The sequence below is a fragment of the Ceratotherium simum genome, chromosome 10 (assembly GCF_057802395.1).
Source record: "Ceratotherium simum simum isolate JZ-2026a chromosome 10, ASM5780239v1, whole genome shotgun sequence".
Taxonomy (NCBI): Eukaryota; Metazoa; Chordata; class Mammalia; order Perissodactyla; family Rhinocerotidae; genus Ceratotherium; species Ceratotherium simum.
Genome location: NC_141909.1, coordinates 72,963,075 through 72,981,660, shown reverse-complemented (window position 1 = coordinate 72,981,660; position 18,586 = coordinate 72,963,075). Strand labels below are relative to the sequence as shown.

The following is an 18,586-nucleotide window of genomic DNA, read 5'->3' as shown; positions in this document are numbered from 1 at the left end:
GCTGGGCATCATAGGATGCCCAAGAATCCTCTTTCAAGCCACTGGAGAGAGACAGTTGGCTGGGAGGGGGCGAAGAAGCCTGTTCCACCTTATTGCCACCCCCCAACCCCACTCCTTGGGGCTGATCTGCCTTGTGCATGCTGCCTCTGCCCAGGGTGCCTTTCTGACCGATCCCATGGCCCTGATTTCGTTTTTCCCTCTGTTTGTTCCAAAGTGTTCCCATCTACCTGTGCTACATAGCATTTATCCCACAGCAGTAAAATTACCTGTGGACATTTTTGTCTCCCTGACTAGCCTGTGAGTTCTTGCGCCCAGTGCCACGTTTTATGCTTTTTTGTATCTGCCCCAGAGCCTAGCAATAGGCAAGGCAGCTAGAAGCCATCCACTGTCAGTTGAATGAATGGAGTCTAGACTTTTGAGCCTAAAGTGTAGCTATTATAAATTCAGAAACCACCTGTGCAGAACTTACTTATTAGATTATTTGGCTATCTGTGGTTTTATGCACATGTCTTTATGTTCTCCTTTAGTCTTTAGAAAATTCTTTTAAAATTTACCAGCCTGTTTCAATCATGTTGCAATAGGACCCCCCCAAAAAGAGGTGACTCCTTGCTCCCTGCCTGCCTCAGGGAGGAGCACACTTTCAGGGGCCAGCGTGAGAGCGGCATCCAGAGTTAGAGTGAGTGAACCCTAGGAAGAGAGAGCTATGGCCTGCTCTCGCACAACCTTAGAGTTTATGAGATTTATTTTTTTGCATTGAAAGTTGTCCCCTTACAGTTTGTGTTTCAGGTGGCAAAGCAGCGCCTTGCCATGAATCTGTTAGCATCCTCGTGAGCACGTTTTGTTCCAGGAAACCCTCGACTTGTGATTGGGAGAGAGAACTCCCAGCAAGTCCATTCATCATATGACTAGAGTAAGTGAAAGGTAATTCTTTTTAAAATGTGAGTTATGGAGCTTTGTAACGTGCCATTTATCTCTGTCTCCTGCGGAAAGGAAGAACGCCAGGGCAAGTTTATTACTTAAACGCAGTGTGCTCTGTTGTCTTTGGGGCTCCACTTCCCACCCCTGTTCTAGCACACAGCACTGCTCTAACGTGAGGAATTTTGATGAAAACGTTGATTAAGCACCCAGAGTTGCTTGTTACCAAATGCGGAGTAGATGTCTGAACATATACCTGGTAAGCAAGCTGCTTAATTATTAGGCTTCTGTGTCTATTTAAACACATCTTGGTTTAATGTTTCATATCTAATATATGTGAGGAATATTTTCTTAGAAGAAAGCTAAACAGCTTTAGAAATTGGAAACCTTCTAGAACTCTTAACCAGGCAGGAAAGTTCAGAAGAAGGGTAAAAGGGATCAATGCAGTCAACCATAAATTTGCAAAGCCTCACTAAAAATGAAAGGGTTTACACATTTCTTTTCCCTCCCATAGAAATGGTATTGACATGTAGCCACGAACCTTGGCAGAATGGAACAAAATGGCACTATCTGCATTCACATGAAATGGATAACACAAAATATTTACGTTCCAGTTTTAGGAAGTCAATATAAACCAGAGAGAGAAAACCCATTGTCTCCAGACTTCCTTTTTAAAAAATTTGCAGTAGCTGTTGCACAGACAAGTGACAATACTGTCCTAATACATTCAAGGCTAAACCCCTAATGGCATTCACACTTGTCAGGCTCAAGCCAATTATTTATTCACATTTATTCAGCTCCTGCTTCTCCATCTCGCCCACATCTTACTTGTATTCCTAGTGCCTGGCACTGGTCTGCATTTAACGTTTAGCGAGTGGGTGAATGGTGCACGTCCATGTGGAAGATACTGGTAGTAGCAGGGTGCTTGGCACAGTCCCAAGCACATAGTAGGCACCACCAAATATGATGAAGTGTGAATGAAAACACGGACGTGACCTTCAGAAGGTCATGGTCTAAACTCCCGTAAGTGAGGAGTACTTGGTCCTGTCTACTTCCTCGGAGACAGAAATGAGTCAGGGCTTGGGGGAGGCACAAGGGAGTGCAGAACCATGAGAGGGGGTTTCTAGTTCTTCATTTGCTATTGCTTTCCTCTTCAGTCCACCACACAACATAAGGGGGCTGGCCCTCTGCCAGGGCCACCACTCTTCCTGGCTGCGGAGGGAGACCCTGACAGTCCCATGGGGACAAGGGACTCTCCGCCTGAGGTTTCTGCACGTCACTCCACTTGTCTGTATTCCAACTTAATTAACTTTATCAGACGCTTTGAATAAAATTACACCCTCCCTCTTCCATTATGGTGAACACTTAAAATTACATTCACACGAAATTACATTTACACAAACTTCTATTAAAAGCCAAATTCCAAGCCTAAGCTATTGGGCCAAATTCTATTAAAAAAGAGGATATTAAGTAAATTAGTTGAGCTGATTAAAAACACCTTCATCAAAATAGAACATTGGTGCCAACAACATTGAGTCGAATTATTGATTTTTTTTTTTTTTTTTACAGCAGCTGGTAGGTTAGCAGAGAAGAAAAGTGATTCTCCTTCCCTTCCTCTGCACCCCCCCCTTCACTTTGGGGGTAAGAAGGGGAACTACTGCCTTATTGCTGGGGATCCAGGAAAGGGATGTGACAGAGTAAGGTGGGAGGGCGTGAAGGTAGAGAATGGGGCCTAGGTGAGGGAGAGGAAGGGAAAGGAAGAGTGGAGACTAGTGGCCAGAGGGATCAGAGGTCAGACGCCCCGAAGGAGGGCGCTGTCCTTGCGAAAGACTGGCTACCTCTACCCTCACCTGGTCGGCGGGACCCCAGCCACAGCGGCGAGCCAGGCGGCTGCTGGAAGCGCGCACAAGGCCGCTCCCGCTTTCGGCCGCCAGAGGGCGCGGCCGGAGCCGGCGCGGCGGAGCGAAGGAGGGAGGAGGGGAGCCGGCGGAGAAGGGTCAGCCGCGGCGGCAGGGGCGGCAGCGGCGCAGCTCCGCTCCCCGGGCGTCTCCCGTCCCCGCGCCCAGGCAGGGCGCACAGTCCCTGTCGCCGGGATGCGGCTGCTTGCCTGTCGCGGCCGCCGCCTCGCGCTCCCAGCACTGCTCTCGCTCCTCACCTGCTCCCTGGGTAAGTAGCGGGCGGCCCGGGCACGCACGGGAGAGGCGTGGGCTTCCTGGGCGCAGCCTCCCGCGCCCGAGCGCCGAGGGAGGCGCCGGGCGGCCCACCCTGCCCCGCGGGCGCCCGCGTCCCGCCGTCCCGTCCCCGCCGCGCCGGCACAGCGCCCTCTCGCGGCGCCCTGGCGGGACCCGGCTACCCGGGACCCCGGGGCGCGCCGTGCCGCCCCTTTCGGCACGCCGGGTCTCCGCCGCCGCCCGGGCCGCCTCGCGCTTTCCCGCCTCCTTCCCGCCTCCTCCCGCCGGGAGCGGGCCGCCGGCCGAGCGGCGACGGCGCGGCGCCCACCCCCACAGGAAGCGCCGAGTAAATGTGCAACTGCGAGAAACTTTGGAAGGAGGGAAGCGGCGGCGCGGGCCCGCCCCCCTGCCTTCCGCCCGGGTTCCGCCGACCCCGCGCGCCCCGCGCTGCGGGCAGAGGCTGGAGGCGAGCGGGCTCCGCGGCCGGCCGCCCGCCCCGCTCCGGCCCGCGCCTCCCCGCCCTGGCCGCCCTGCCCGCGGGCGAGACGCGGCGCCCCACGTGTCCGCGCGCCGCTCGGGGCTCCCTGCGGAGTCCCACGTCCAAGCCCTGGCCCCAAGGCGAAGACGCCAACTTGGCACCGGCCCCTTCTACGGATTCCTTGCCCAGGAAGGGAGGAGCGGGGTGCCCGGCCGGGCCTCGGTGTGTGCGGTCGTGGCGTGGAGAGGCCGCGGGAAGCCTTCCCAGATCTTGGGTCTTTGTGGGGGGGGGGGGCGGAATTAAAGAACACTTCTGGAAACAATGCTCGTCGGGTCTGCTGCTGCCATGATACCCCTTGCTTTTTTCTTCCATTCTCCTCGCAAGAGCATTTTCTCTCCTTTATCATAAACTGATGTGATAAAAGTTTTAAAAAAATCATTGTAATTGACTTTCATGGTGAGATTTGTTCAAGTTTGGAAGCTTGGGCGAAAAATTATTCCCTTTTCGGTGTTCTTAGGGTTGTTGTCTTCTGACCCAGACTTTTGCCTGTTAAGAGGCAGTAATTTAAGATTTTTAGAAATGGCAGAATGGTGCCACTTAGGAAAAGACGTAGCGTCATTGGACTTTGCTGTTTTGGTAGCCCACCGGAATCGTTACAGACCGTCTTCCTTGAGATTTAAACTCCAAATAAGGACCTTATTTGCATACCCCTGGCTTTTCTATAGGTGCTCAGGAGGTGGGAAAATCGAGTGAGATTAACTGGTAATTAATTGTTCACTCGCGTGGTTAAGTAAGCAACAATGTAATTAAAAATGTTCGGGCACCTTGGGCAGAGACGACTGTAATTGACGGTGGGGAGCAACTGAACTTGGCGAGATCTGCTTTAGTGTAAGAAGGAATGTATTGCCAGGGGCAGCCCTGGGAGACGAGGAGGCTGGAGAGGTGGGAAATTGGCTAGGTGACTCCCGGCTGCATCAGTTGCCTTGCTGTCTGCAAGTTTTGCACTGTACCAAATGGGGTGGGTGGTAGCTGAAACTGGTATTCTATTTATAGCACTGCGTTTTATAATGCTGTACTGGGGATATAGTGTTTGTCGTATATTCAATATATGTGCTGAAATGCACATTTGTATTGTTATGTGTATCTATTTTTTACTGCACTTAAGGGGATATTTGCACTGTCCAGACTTGGTAATGCGTTAAAGGACATTCAGAATCAACTAAAATGTCAACACGTTTTTAGAGATGTCTATTAGCATTGTGAAGTTGTGAGATAAGCACAATAAATAAGCCATAAAACCTATTAAAAGGTCCCTTTGAGACAGTTGGCTTTGTGAACTGGCTTTCACGGATTGGTGCAGACAGGAAGCTGTTTTCTTCCAGGTCTGAAGTAAATCATGAGTTCATTTTGTTGAGCTCTGCTTTGATGTTATGGGGGAGCACCAAGATGTAAAAAGATGTGATACCCACTCTATATATCTTGAAATCGAGATTCCTGGAATCTTGCTGAAACAGAATATGATAGGAGTTCTGAGGCATGTGAACAATCCTGATAGTTTAAAAATACCTTAAATACTCCCTTATAAGGTTGGCCTGACTGTATGTAGTTTAGTTTTCCTACAAACTGTAGCATATTCTTTTGAGTTTTTAAGAAAAATCAATATAGAAAATTTATTTTAACCCCATATGATTATACAGACAAATTCACTGTAACTTCAATTCTAAAGTCTGGTGCCAGTTCTAGAATCAGATTTGTTCATGCCTCTAGGTCAGCCACTGTGTGGCTTCTCGTGGCTTTGAGCCTCAGTTTTGTCATATCAAATGGGAGGCATAGACTAGATAAAATACTAGAACTTTGCCATCTCTTACAGTTTTAATATCCTCATTCTATTGTAGCAGAGACTGCTCTCTGCCTACCCAATTACCCTTAGTTCCTTTTCCTGACTGAAAACCTCTTAGATAATCAAGAGTGTTATAAATGGAATTGTGTCCCCCAGATTCATATGTTGAAGCCTTAATGGCATGTGACTGTATTTGGAGATGGGGCCTTTAAGGCAGTAATTAAGGTTAAATAAGGTCATAAGAGTGAGGCCTTGACCCAGTGGGACTGGTGTCCTTACAAAAGAGGAGGAGACACCAGGGATGCATGCAAACAGAAAAGGCCATGTGAGGACACGGTGAGAAGATATCCATCTATAAGCCAAGGAGAGAGATCTCAGCAGAAACCAACCCTGCTGGCACCTTGATCTTGGACCTTCAGCCTCCAGAACTGTGAGAAATCAATTTCTGTTGCTTAAGCCATCCAGTTGAATGGTTTCTCTTATGGCAGCCCTAGCCCCCTAATAAAACAGGAGGTGAGGGGAAGGGTGGAGGAATGGTGATGGTGGTGGCAGTGTGTCCAGTGATAAAACATTTCTCAGTGGCTGTTGCAAATAGGTAGCCAGTGAGCTATTTATAAAGCTTTTTGGGTGGGTCTCTTGGTAAATCTTATTTTTTTTTATTTTATTATTTTTTTATTTTTTTAAATTTTTGGTTTATTGCAGTAACCTTGGTTTATAACGTTGTATAAATTTCAGGTGTACATCATTATACTTCTATTTCTGCATAGATTACATCATGTTCACCACCCAAATACTAATTACAACCCATCACCACACACATGTGCCGGATTATCCCTTTCGCCCTCCTCCCTCCCCCCTTCCCCTCTGGTAACCACCAATCCAATCTCTGTCTCTATGTGTTTGTTTATTGTTGTTATTATCTACTGTTTAATGAAAGAAATCATACGGTATTTGACCTTCTCCCTCTGACTTATTTCACTTGCATAATACCCTCAATGTCCATCCATGTTGTCACAAATGGCTAGATTTCATCGTTTCTTATTGCTGAGTAGTATTCCATTGTGTATATATACCACATCTTCTTTATCCATTCGTCCCTTGATGGGCACTTAGGTTGCTTCCAAGTCTTGGCTATTGTGAATAACGCTGCAATGAACACAGGGGTGCGTGTATCTTTACGCATTGGTGTTTTCAAGTTCTTTGGATAAATACCCAGCAGTGGAATAGCTGGATCATATGGTAGTTCTATCCTTGATTTTTTGAGGAATCTCCATACTGTTTTCCATAGTGGCTGCACCAGTTTGCACTCCTACCAGCAATGTATGAGAGTTCCCTTCTCTCCACATCCTCTCCAACACATGTTGTTTCCTGTCTTGTTAATTATAGCCATTCTGACAGGCGTGAGGTGATATCTCATTGTGGTTTTGATTTGCATTTCCCTGATAGTTAATGATTTTGAACATCTTTTCATGTGTCTGTTGGCTATCTGTATATCTTCTTTGGAGAAATGTCTGTTCAGGTCTTTTACCCATTTTTTAATTGGGTTGTTAGTTTTTTTGTTGTTGAGATGCATGAGTTCTTTATATATTTTGGAGATTAAGCCCTTATCAGATGTATGGTTTGCAAATATCTTCTCCCAATTGTTAGGTTGTCTTTTCGTTTTGTTGATGGTTTCCTTTGCTGTGCAGAAGCTTTTTAGTTTGATGTAGTCCCATTTGTTTATTTTTTCTATTGTTTCTCTTGCCCGGTCAGACATGGTGCTTGAAAATATGTTGCTAAGACCAATGTCGAAGAGCGTACTGCCTGTGTTTTCTTCTAGAAGTTTCATAGTTTCAGGTCTTACATTCAAGTCTTTAATCCATTTGGAGTTAATTTTTGTGTATGGTGTAAGGTAAGGGTCTACTTTCATTTTTTTGCATGTGGCTATCCAGTTTTCCCAACACCATTTGTTGAAGAGACTTTCTTTTCTCCATTGTATGTTCTTGGCTCCTTTGTCAAAGATTAGCTGTCCATAGATGTGTGGATTTATTTCTCGGCTTTCTATTCTATTCCATTGATCTGTGTGTCTGTTTTTGTGCCAGTACCATGCTGTTTTGGTTACTATAGCTTTGTAGTATATTTTGAAATCAGGGAGTATGATACCTCCAGCTTTGTTCTTTTTTCTCAGGATTCCTTTAGCTATTCGGGGTATTTTGTTTTTCCGTATAAATTTTAGGATTCTTTGTTCTATTTCTGTGAAAAATGTTGTTGGAACTTTGATAGGGATTGCATTGAATCTATAGATGGCTTTAGGAAGTATGGACATCTTAACTATGTTAATTCTTCCAATCCAAGAGCACGGAATATCTTTCCATTTCTTTGTGTCTTCTTCAATTTCTTTCAGCAATGTTTTATAGTTTTTGGTGTACAGATCTTTCACCTCTTTGGTTAAGTTTATTCCTAGGTATTTTATTCTTTTTGTTGCAATTGTAAATGGGATGGTATTCTTAGTTTCTCTTTCTGCTACTTCGTTGTTAGTGTATAGAAATGCAACTGATTTTTGTATGTTGATTTTGTATCCTGCAACTTTACCGTATTCGTTTATTACTTCTAAAAGTTTTCTGGTGGATTCTTTAGGGTTTTCTATATATAAAATCATGTCATCTGCAAATAGTGACAGTTTCACTTCTTCCTTTCCAATTTGGATCCCTTTTATTTCTTTTTCTTGCCTGATTGCTCTGGCTAGGACTTCCACTACTGTGTTAAATAGGAGTGGTGACAGTGGGCATCCTTGTCTGGTTCCTGTTGTTAGAGGGATAGCTTTCAGTTTTTCACCATTGAGGATGATATTAGCTGTGGGTTTGTCATATACGGCCTTTATTATGGTGAGGTACTTTCCTTCTATACCCATTTTATTCAGAGTTTTTATCATAAATGGATGCTGTATCTTGTCAAATGCTTTCTCTGCATCTATTGAAATGATCATGTGATTTTTATTCTTCATTTTATTAATGTGGTGTATTACGTTGATTGATTTGCGAATGTTGAACCATCCCTGCATAGCTGGAATAAATCCCACTTGATCATGGTGTATAATCTTTTTAACGTATTGTTGTATGCGATTTGCTAGTATTTTGTTGAGGATGTTTGCTTCGATGTTCATCAGTGATATTGGCCTGTAATTTTCTTTTTTTGTGTTGTCCTTGTCTGGTTTTGGTATCAGGGTAATGTTGGCTTCGTAGAATGAGTTAGGGAGCTTCCCCCCCTCCTCAGTTTTCTGGAAGAGTTTGAGAAGGATAGGTATTAAGTCTTCTTTGAATGTTTGGTAGAATTCACCAGGGAAACTGTCTGGTCCTGGACTTTTATTTTTGGGGAGGTTTTTGATGACTGTTTCGATCTCCTTACTGGTGATTGGTCTATTCAAATTCTCTACTTCTTCATGTTCCAGTTTTGGAAGGTTGTATGATTCTGAGAATTTATCCTTTTCTTCCAGATTGTCGAATTGGTTGGCATGTAGCTTTTCATAGTATTCTCTTATAATCTTTTGTATTTCTGAGGTGTCTGTTGTAATTTCTCTTCTTTCATTTCTGATTTTACTTATTTGTGCCTTCACTCTGTTTTTCTTGGTGAGTCTAGCTAAAGGTTTGTCAATTTTGTTTATCTTTTCAAAGAACCAGCTCTTGGTCTTATTAATTTTTTTCTATTGTTTTTTTTAGTCTCTATTTCATTTATTTCTGCTCTGATTTTTATTATTTCCCTTCTTCTACTGATTTTGGGCTTTGTTTGTTCTTCTTTTTCCAGTTCCTTTAGGTGCATTGTTAGATTGTTTATTTGAGATTTTTCTTGTTTGTTGAGATAGGCCTGTATCGCTATAAACTTCCCTCTTAGAACCACTTTTGCTGTATCCCATAAATTCTGGCATGCCATATTTTCATTTTCATTTTTCTCCAGGTATTTTTTGATTTCTTCTTTGATTTCTTCGTTGACCCAGTCGTTGTTCAGTAGCATTTTGTTTAATCTCCACGTATTTGTGGCTTTTCTGATTTTCTTGCTATAGTTGATTTCTAGTTTCATACTGTTGTGGTCAGAAAAGATGCTTGGTATTATTTCAATCTTCTTAAATTTATGGAGACTTGTTTTGTGGCCTAATATGTGATCAGTCCTGGAGAATGTTCCATGTGCATTTGAAAAGAACGTGTATTCTTCGGTTTTTGGATGGAATACTCTGTATATATGTACTAGGTCCATCTGTTCTAGTGTGTCATTTAAGGCCAATGTTTCCTTATTGATCTTCTGTTTGGATGATCTATCTGTTGGTGTAAGTGGAGTGTTAAAGTCCCCTACTATTATTGTGTTAGTCTATTTCTGTTTTTATGTCTGTTAGTAATTGCTTTATATATTTAGGTGCACCTACATTGGGTGTGTAGATATTTACAAGTTTTATATCCTCTTGTTGGATTGTTCCCTTGATCAGTATGTAATGCTCTTCTTTGTTTCTTTTTACAGTGTTTGTTTTAAAGTCTATTTTGTCTGATACGAGTACTGCTACCTTAGCTTTCTTTTCATTGCCATTTGCATGGAGTATCTTTTTCCATCCCTTCACTTTCAGTTTGTGAGTGTCTTTAGGTCTGAAGCGTGTCTCTTGTATGCAGCATATATATGGGTCTTGTTTTTTAATCCAATCAGCCACCCTATGCCTTTTAATTGGAGCATTTAGTCCATTGATGTTTAAAGTAGCTATTGATAATTATGTACTTACTGCCATTTCTTAACTTTTTTTTTTTCTCAGTGTTTTAGTAGTCCTTCTCTGTTCCTTTCTCCTTCTATACAGAATTGATGGTCTCTTTAGTTTGACCTCTGTCTGAAAGCTCTACTCTTTAATTCCCCTCCTCCCTCCTTTATGTTGTTGATATCATATCTAACCTCTTTTTTGTGCATTTGTATCCATTACCCTCTTATCATGGAAATAGATAATTTTTCCTATTTGTGGTCTTCTCTTTTCCCCTTAAATCAGTCCCTTTAACATTTCTTGTAGCACTGGTTTCTTGGTGACAAACTCCTTTAATTTTTGCTTGTCTGGGAAATTTTTGATCTCTCCTTCCATTTTGAATGGTAACCTTGCTGGGTAGAGTATTCTTGGCTGTAAGTTTTTTCCTTTTAGCACTATAAATATATCGTGCCACTCTCTTCTAGCCTGTAAGGTTTCTGCTGAGAAGTCAGCTGATAGCCTTATGGGGTTTCCTTTGTATGTAACTTGACTTTCTCTTGTGGCTTTTAGGATTCTCTCTTTATCTTTAATTCTGGACATTTTGATTATCATGTGTCTTGGTGTGGGCCTCTTTGGGTTTATCTTGTTTGGGGCTCTCTGTGATTCCTGTTCCTGGGTGTCTGTTTCCTTCCTTAGGTTAGGGAACTTTTCATCTATTATTTCTTGAAATAGATTCTCTGCCCCTTTGTCTCGCTCTTCTCCTTCTGGGATACCTTTAACACGGATGTTAGTGCGCTTGATGTTGTCCCAGAGGTCCCTTAGACTGTCCTCACTCTTTTTAATTCTTTTCTCTTTTACCTGTTCAGCTTGGCTAATTTCTTCTAGTCTTTCATCCAGCTCACAGATCCGTTCTTCTGTATCCTCTACTCTGCTTTTCAGTCCCTCTAGTGAGTTTTTCATTTCCAGTATTGTATTCTTCATTTCTGATTCGTTCTTTTTTATATCTTCCATTTCTTTGTTGACATTCTCACTGAGTTCATCTATTCTTCTCCCCAGATCAGTGAGCATCCTTAACACTCTTTGTTTGAACTCTCTGTCAGGTAGGTTGCTCATTTCTGTTTCACTTAGTTCCTTTTCTGGAGTTTTGTCCTCTTCCGTTACTTGGAACGTATTCCTTTGCCTCCTCATTTTGCCTCTTTCCCTGTGCTTGTGTCTACGTATTAGGTAGGTCAGCTACGTCTCTTGCTCTTGGATAGGTGACCTTATATAAATGATGCCTTAAGAGGCCTTCAGTTTGCTTTCCTCAGTTCTCAATGTTCCAGGGGTGACCCCTATGTGGGCTACATGTGTCCTTCTGTTGTTGCCTGTTTGCTCTCCCTGTAGGCGCCCAGGGAGGCCGAGTTATGCTCCTGGCCAGCTGTTGTAATGCTCAGCTGCTTGTAGTTGTTGTGGGCCCTTTAGTCTCTTTATCAGGTGGTTGGAGCCCCAGCACAGTTGGCTGCAAGTTCTAATACCACATTTGTGTTGCAGTATTTCTTTTAAGTGAGTAGGCTCCCAGCATGGCAGGTTGTTAGGCTCAGGGGCTTACAATTGCTATAATCCTCCAGCCTTTAGGTCTCTTGTCAGCTCTCTGAGGATTGCAGCTGGGTGGGGCTGGTCTCAGGCACGGGAGCACCCAATTGTTTCAGGCTTTGGAAGGTGGGGCAAACCCCCTATGTGGGTCTTTGAGAAGCACAAGTCTTCTGCAGCTGACAAGCCCTGCCACTCACAGGTCCACACACACAGTCAACACAGTCCTGCCCCGTGTGCACACCCCGACCTCCTTAAGTGGACCCAGTCTCCCCTCGGTGGGAGCCCCACACACTCCACCACCGCCCCACACTCTCCACCCGTTCATTGTGCACGCCCTGCCCCACTGAAGTGGGCTCAGTTGCCAGGCTGCAGAGAATCCAGTCACCAATCTATGCAGGCCCACAAGTTGCTTGAGGGCTTGTTGTTGGGTGGGGCCAGTCTCTAGTGTGGGCTGCCTGCCCTGGCTGAGCTGGATTAAATCGGTGCTCTAGTGGGTGGGGCAGACCCTGGGCTAGCAGGCCCCAGGGAGAACTCCAATGGCGTCTGTGTCAGCATGCCCACACCAGGCCACAACAATGGCCGCTGCCAATGTCCCAGTCCCTGGAGAGGTCTCACCTCTCACTGAGATGCACTCAGGGCCTATCAGGTGAGTCTCTTTTCACCAAAGCACTGTGCACCTTTCTTTCTGGTGATTTTAGGTTGCTTTCTGAAACGGGTGAGTTTGTGCGTGGGCCCTTTAAGAGCTGGTTTTAATTTCTTTGTGAACCAGCCTTTCTGGGGGTACTCCCCAATGTTTTAGTAGCAGGCAAAGTCAGATGTTATGCCACTCGTCTCGATTGTGCTGGGTCCACAGAATGCCCACAGCGGGGGCGCTCCCCGGCTCAGGGCGCCGCTCTTCCAGCGAGGCTGTGTACTTTTGGGCTGCTCCCGGGCGGCCGTGAAGCTGGTGGCTTGTGAAGGCGGCATTTTTCCTCTCCAGAAGGGAGTTTCTCTGCCTCTTCCACCTCCATTAGGACCGTCTTTTGCTGCAGGAGTTCCTCTTATCCAGTTTCCAGTTCTGTCTAAGGGGTACTTTTTCCATGAGTAGTTGTAAATTGGCTGTGTCCGCGGGAGGAGGTGAGTTCAGAGTCAACCTACGCCGCCATCTTGACTTCTCTTGGTAAATCTTATTAAAGCTGGCTGACCCAGCTGGGATGCAGGCCTTTTCTGCCGTTGTCCCATGCTCCCCCCTAATACTATTATGTGAATCTGATGGCTGGAGCCATAGTGGCCATCTTGTGACCGTGAGTTGACCTTGAAGATGGAAGCCAGTAGTAAGGATGGGAGAGCAGAAAGGCTAGCACCACTTGGGTACTAGATGGATGTGGAGCACCATGTTAGCCCTGGATCCACTATTTCCAGACTTGTGTTGCATGAGATACAAAATGCTTATTTGAACCAGTGGTAAAATAATAGATATTAACTTTTATCTTTCTTATCCTTGTTTCTACTCTGTATGAGTCAAGATTGTATTTGTTAGTACCTGCCAAAATTAGAGATAATTTTTGCTTCTGAGGCAGGTCTTGCTTAGCTTCTTTTCATTGAAGTGAGTCAGACATTTTAGGACACCAAGAGTTAGGCCTGACTCCAAGTTGTTTTGTGTTTTTTTATTTTTGCTTGTTAAACCCTCCTTTTATTACTTAAGTGGTACTCAGCTGTTATTGGCATAGATTTAAACCATCTGCATGGATTCTTTGTCATCCAGGTAGTCCAGGACCCCCAAGTTGGAGTGGACTCCTTGTTCATATACTTGACCCAAGGGAGTTTGCTTGTAGCCAGTAGTCAAGCTCTTTGGGAGGGGGGAAGTGCATCTGTTTCAGATGGGGTGGGGGTGGGGAGGAGATGTCCCAACCCTTTTGTTGACTTCCTCTGAGGGAGCCGTTGTGGGCCCCATACTTGAGCCAGTCCTAATAACTGACCTCCTTTGGGGCACTAAGGGTCAGGTTTTTTGCATTTCATTAGAAACATTATAAAGCAAGCATAATTTCTAGGCACAAATGGGTTGCTTATGGGAAGTTTGCAAATGTTATATGTTTTTCCTCCTTGTAGCATTATGTGTAATCCATCTTTGGTGTTGCATAGATTCTTGCTTAAGAATAATATATGGGAATGTTAATTCCATCATTCCCAGTATAAAGGAAAAATTATGGTTGAGTGTCAGGAGTTCATCAGACCTATTATTGATTGAGAATCACCTTTAATACCATATTTCAGAGTTATAGTCACTAAGCTACTCCCAAAGAAACCCGATTCAGTGTAGGTGCTGATTTGAACTACTAGGAAATGTTAACAATTTAAAAATAGTATTAAAAGGGAAAACTGTACTCAAAGTTCTTTCATTTATTCAAAAAGTGTTGAGTATCTGCTCTCTGTCAAGCATTGAGGATATTGCAGGAGGAAGGCAGATCTGGTCCATCTCTACCCTCGTGTAGCTTGCAGTATTGAAGGGAAGGTGGCATTAAACCAGAACTACACCAGAAACTAGTTGCACTGTGCTCAGTGCTGTGAGAACTCGGTGCAGGGAGAGGTGTGGCTTCAGCCTGGAGTCTGGAGCAGTGGTTCTCAACAGGGGGCCATCTTGCTCCCCGGGGAGCATTTGTTGATGTCTAGAGACATTTTGGTTGTCACAGGGGGTGGTTTGGCAGGGAGTGCTACTGGCATCTAGAGTTAGGGGTGCGGCTGAACATCCTACAACGTATAGGACAACCCCCCCCATCCCTGAATCAGTTATGTGGTCCAGAGTGTCAATATAGTGCTGGGTTGAGCCACCTTGGAGTAGGGGCTCAAGGCAGGCTTCCTGGAGGAAGGGACATCAGTGCTCAGACCTGAAGGGGAAGCAGAAATCAGTTAAGCAGAGGGAGGAAGGGAGCATCCTCAGGGATGTGGGGGTGGGAGGAGGGGGGGAAGGCAGAGGACCCGGGGACTTGGTGCTAGAGGAATGGAGTGGAGAAAGGACCAGATTGGAGAGACTGAGAGAGGGACTGAACTTTGTCCATAGAGCAGTTGGAAGCTGTTGAAGGCTGTAGTAGGAGAGTGGCGTGACTTGACTTCCATTTTAAGAAGCTCACTGTGGTTGTCCTGTAGAACAGGGAGACTAGTGAGGAGGCTGCTAGAGTCAACCTCGGGAGAGATGATTAAGAATCTCTTGGATGCAGTGGTTGATTGGTACAGTGGGCTGAGAGAAAGGGAGGTCAAGGATGAGTCATCGGTTTCTGTGCTGAGCTGTGGGCAGATAGTGGTGCTGGTTACTGATATAGGCACTAGTGGAGAAGGATTAGATTTAAACAAAACATTTTTATTGTGGTTAAATATATATAACATAAAATTTATCATTTTAACCATTTTTAAGTGTATAAATCTGTAGCATTAAGTACCGAGACATTTTTCTAAAATTTAATTTTAGGAGGAGGTGAGGATGATGAGTTAAGTTTAGACAGGTTGACTTTGGGGTGCATGGGAGATGTTTGGGTACCATGTCAGCTGGGCAGTTAGATCTGCGGGTCTGGAGCTCAGAGGAGAGAGATTTCGGGGCAACTTGAGTAGATATTTTTTTCTTTTTTCAGAGAGAGCCTTGATTGACAAGATAAATTCATTTAAGCTTTTACTCAAAATGTGTGTGTACCAAAGATTTGGTCGGAGTTGGGGAAGAAAACAGTCTTTATTTGTATGGTGTAAAGCTGCAGATTTAGACAAAAAAAAAAGAGTAAAAATATCATCAAATAAGATTTGAATGTATCTCAAGTATAGCAACGTCGTTTTCTCCTAGGAGTATGACTTATTTTTACTCCTAAAAGAATATTTTATGATCTGAAAAGGTGATGTGTTTCAGTTTACATCATTGCTTCCCGTGAGAAGCTCAAGGCTCTTCACACGTCTTGTTGAATTTATCTTCTCCAGCTCCTTGAGGGTGGAGGCGCAGGAGCTTCTTCCTTGTTTATGAGATGAATGAAGTCAAGAAGGTAAATGGCCAAGGCTTGTGGTGAAAATAGCTCTGTTCATTTGCCTTGAGTGCCTCTCTGGCTGTCCAGCCCAGCGTGTGTAGACTTTAGCACACAGGGGAATACCTCAGTGTCTTCAAGAGGCCCGTTAAAATGCAGATTCCTGGGTTCCAGCTCCAGATTTTTCTGATTCAAAAAAATGGGACACGAGGCCTGTGGATCTGCATTTTTAACCAGGCCCCAGGTGAGTTGTATGTGCATGATGGTGTGGGAACCCTGCCTGGGCCACCCTAGGCCCAGGTATAAGCTGGAATTGTGGCCGGATGATTTTCATGCACATCTGTAGAATGTGAAGATGATTGCTGGTTGCTGTGTCTTTAAAATGAAATAAGGAGCTGTTTTGGAGAGAGCAATGTGTGGAACTGAGGCCTCATACTCAGCAGTCAGGTGTTTTGTCTACTTGGGAAAGGAACCAGAAACCCCAGAATTCAAACTAAGAAGTCTTTCTCTGGTTCCAGCACTGTTTGGCAGATTTTCAAATGCTACTGGAGGGACTGTCGTGTGTGCAGCATGAGTCTCAAAAACTAGAGCCATGGGTTGTGAGGACAGAGGTTTTTGGACAATAGATAAGTAAGTTCCTAAAGGTGTTAGAATGTCTCTGATCGTGGATGCCATGGATTCAGTGGTACTGACAGGGGTGCTTTTAAAACCCACCCTTTGTATTACAAAAATAAGATACCCAAAAGTTAGGCATAAATGGTATTTTAAAAAGTTAGCCTGACAGTTAATAATACTCAATTCAATCATACTCTTGCAACATAAAGGACTTGTACAAAGGGCTGATTCCCTGTGTTTGAGTATTTGCTCTTCTGGACCTCTTCAGTGTGTTCTGGAGTAGGTGTGTGAGCCTTACCTGTGACGCAGCCTATAGAACATGCTTATGAGGATGGTGTTTTGAATCTTTCCCCAACGCTCTGTTTGAGTTAGAATTTTCTTGTTTTCATATCCTGAGTGGCATTTGTGTTTTCATACCATTTGTTTCAATGAGATGTGAATCGAAGAAGCAAATGATCTTTTTCTTCCTGAAATATATGGTTATTTCCTATTTCTTTTTCTTTCCCATTTACTGCCCTTCCTTATAAGTATGTTTACCTTCTGGCACATAGAATATATTGGTTCTGGCAAACTTTGTTGTCAAGTGAAGAAAAATCTGTATTCCAGACTCCATTTTCCCATTGAGTTCTGTGATAAAGCAGGAGATGTGTTTCAGATGGGGCAAGAACAAGTTTGGGTAGGTAGTGGGCTCAGAAGAGCCCGAATGTAGTGTCCGTGTGCTTACTGCCATAGTTGTGTGGGAGGCCAGCTCTGTTCTCTCATTACTTCTTTCAACTGGCTGAGTCATTGTGAGTGTTGTAGAACCCATGGAAACAGGCAAAGGCGTTCCCTGACCCTAATGTTGTCCATTTAGGACAACATTCGTTCGTTTCTGGGTCAGGGAATCACACCACTCGTCTGTCAGTTGTCATACGGTGGCAGCTGTGTGTGGCTGTGATGCTGAAAACGACGCCACCAGAATTTCAAATACCAGCAGGTCACCCAGGGTGGACAGGTTTCAGCAGAGCTTCCAGACTAAGACAGACTAGGAAGAGGGACCTGGCCACCCCCTTCCGAAAAAATTGGCTACGAAAACCCTGAGAGTAGCAGCGGAGCACTGTCTGATACAATGCCGGAAGGTGAGAGGATGGTGCAAGCAGACTGGGCAGGGCTCTGCTCTGCTGTATGCAGGGTAGCTAGGAGTTGGAATTGACTTGATGGCACTAACAACAGCCCGCCCCACATACTACCTCTAGAGACCTGTCTAAGGCACACATTTCAACATGGCACTCACCTTGTTAAAAACCTCAGAAAGCTTTTCACAGCACTCAGAATAAAACCAGACTCCCTAACATTAACTCCTTTCGTGATATGGCCCCGGCCATCTCCAGCCTCATCTCCAGCCCCAGCCACCCCCCTCCCCTCAGGCGTCCATGCCCCTGGCACACTGGACTGAATTTACTGTGCTTTGCGGGCAGAAGCCTGTTTCCAGGCCTCCTTGCTTTTGTACTTGAAGCCTCTGCTGCCTGGAATTGACTTCTTCAAGCACTGTGTTGAGCTTGCTCCAAGCAGCACTTCCCTCTCTGGAAGCCCCCCTGTCCCTCTGCTGCCCTGCCTGGGTGAGATGTCCTCTCTCTGCACCGTCAGGTGCTCCCTTAGCAACTGACTGCCGTGAGAGCGACTGCCATCAGGGCGCACTGCTATGCTTGGTTAACTGAGGGTAAGCTCCTTGAGAGCTGCTTATTCATCTTCTTCCCAGCTCCTGGCATGATGCATGGCACATAATATACACGTACACGTGACTTTCTGCTGAACAAATGAAAATATAAATTAATACTCATAATGACAATAGCTGCTAACACCCGAAGCACTTATCACGTGCCAGGCGGTGTTCTAGGCACGTTACCCATGCTACACCGTTTGATCCTCAGCCACTGCCTGGGCTGGTTCTGTCCTCAGCCCATGTGGAGTGACAGGGCCCTCACCCTGTGTTTGAGCAGTGGTGCCCCACAGTGGATGGAGCTGCTACCCACCGTGTCCACAACTCCAGGACAGTGGATTTGTCTGAGGAGGACGAAGGGAAGGCAGGTTCTGTCCCCTGTCCCCGGGCTGGGTGCGTTTGTTTCTGTTCCTGTGGCTGCCACGGATTATCTTCAAAGCAGGTTATTGGAACCAAGTAAATTGGCTGTCGGCTGTGCATCCTGGAGCTTAAGGCCCCCTCTGGAGGACGGAATTAAACCTGGAAAGCTCCAAGGAGCAGAGCCACTCAGGGCGGAGCTGTGCTGGGTGAACCATTTTGTAAGTAGGTCACAGGAAGGAAAGTGAAGGCACAAAGGCTCCTTCCCACAGTGT

At 45.1% G+C, this 18,586-nt stretch overlaps 1 protein-coding gene across 10 annotated transcripts in view; it reads left to right on the top strand.

Annotated features, from left to right (window-relative positions):
* The first annotated feature begins 2,898 nt into the window (after nt 1-2,898).
* B3GLCT (beta 3-glucosyltransferase) overlaps nt 2,899-18,586 on the top strand; it is a 215,293-nt gene continuing 199,605 nt past the window's right edge. For 8 of the 10 annotated variants that reach the window (XR_015553476.1, XR_015553478.1, XR_015553477.1 and 5 more), the window contains exon 1: nt 2,901-3,081. Coding sequence is in view for 6 of the 10 variants with exons in the window: in XM_087436233.1 (XP_087292359.1) it covers nt 3,009-3,081 (73 nt within the window). In the remaining 4 variants the exon portion in view is untranslated. Of the gene's footprint in view, nt 3,082-12,130; nt 12,310-18,586 lie in introns of those variants that run through there. The other 2 variants (XR_015553479.1, XM_087436234.1) reach the window with 2 other exon arrangements.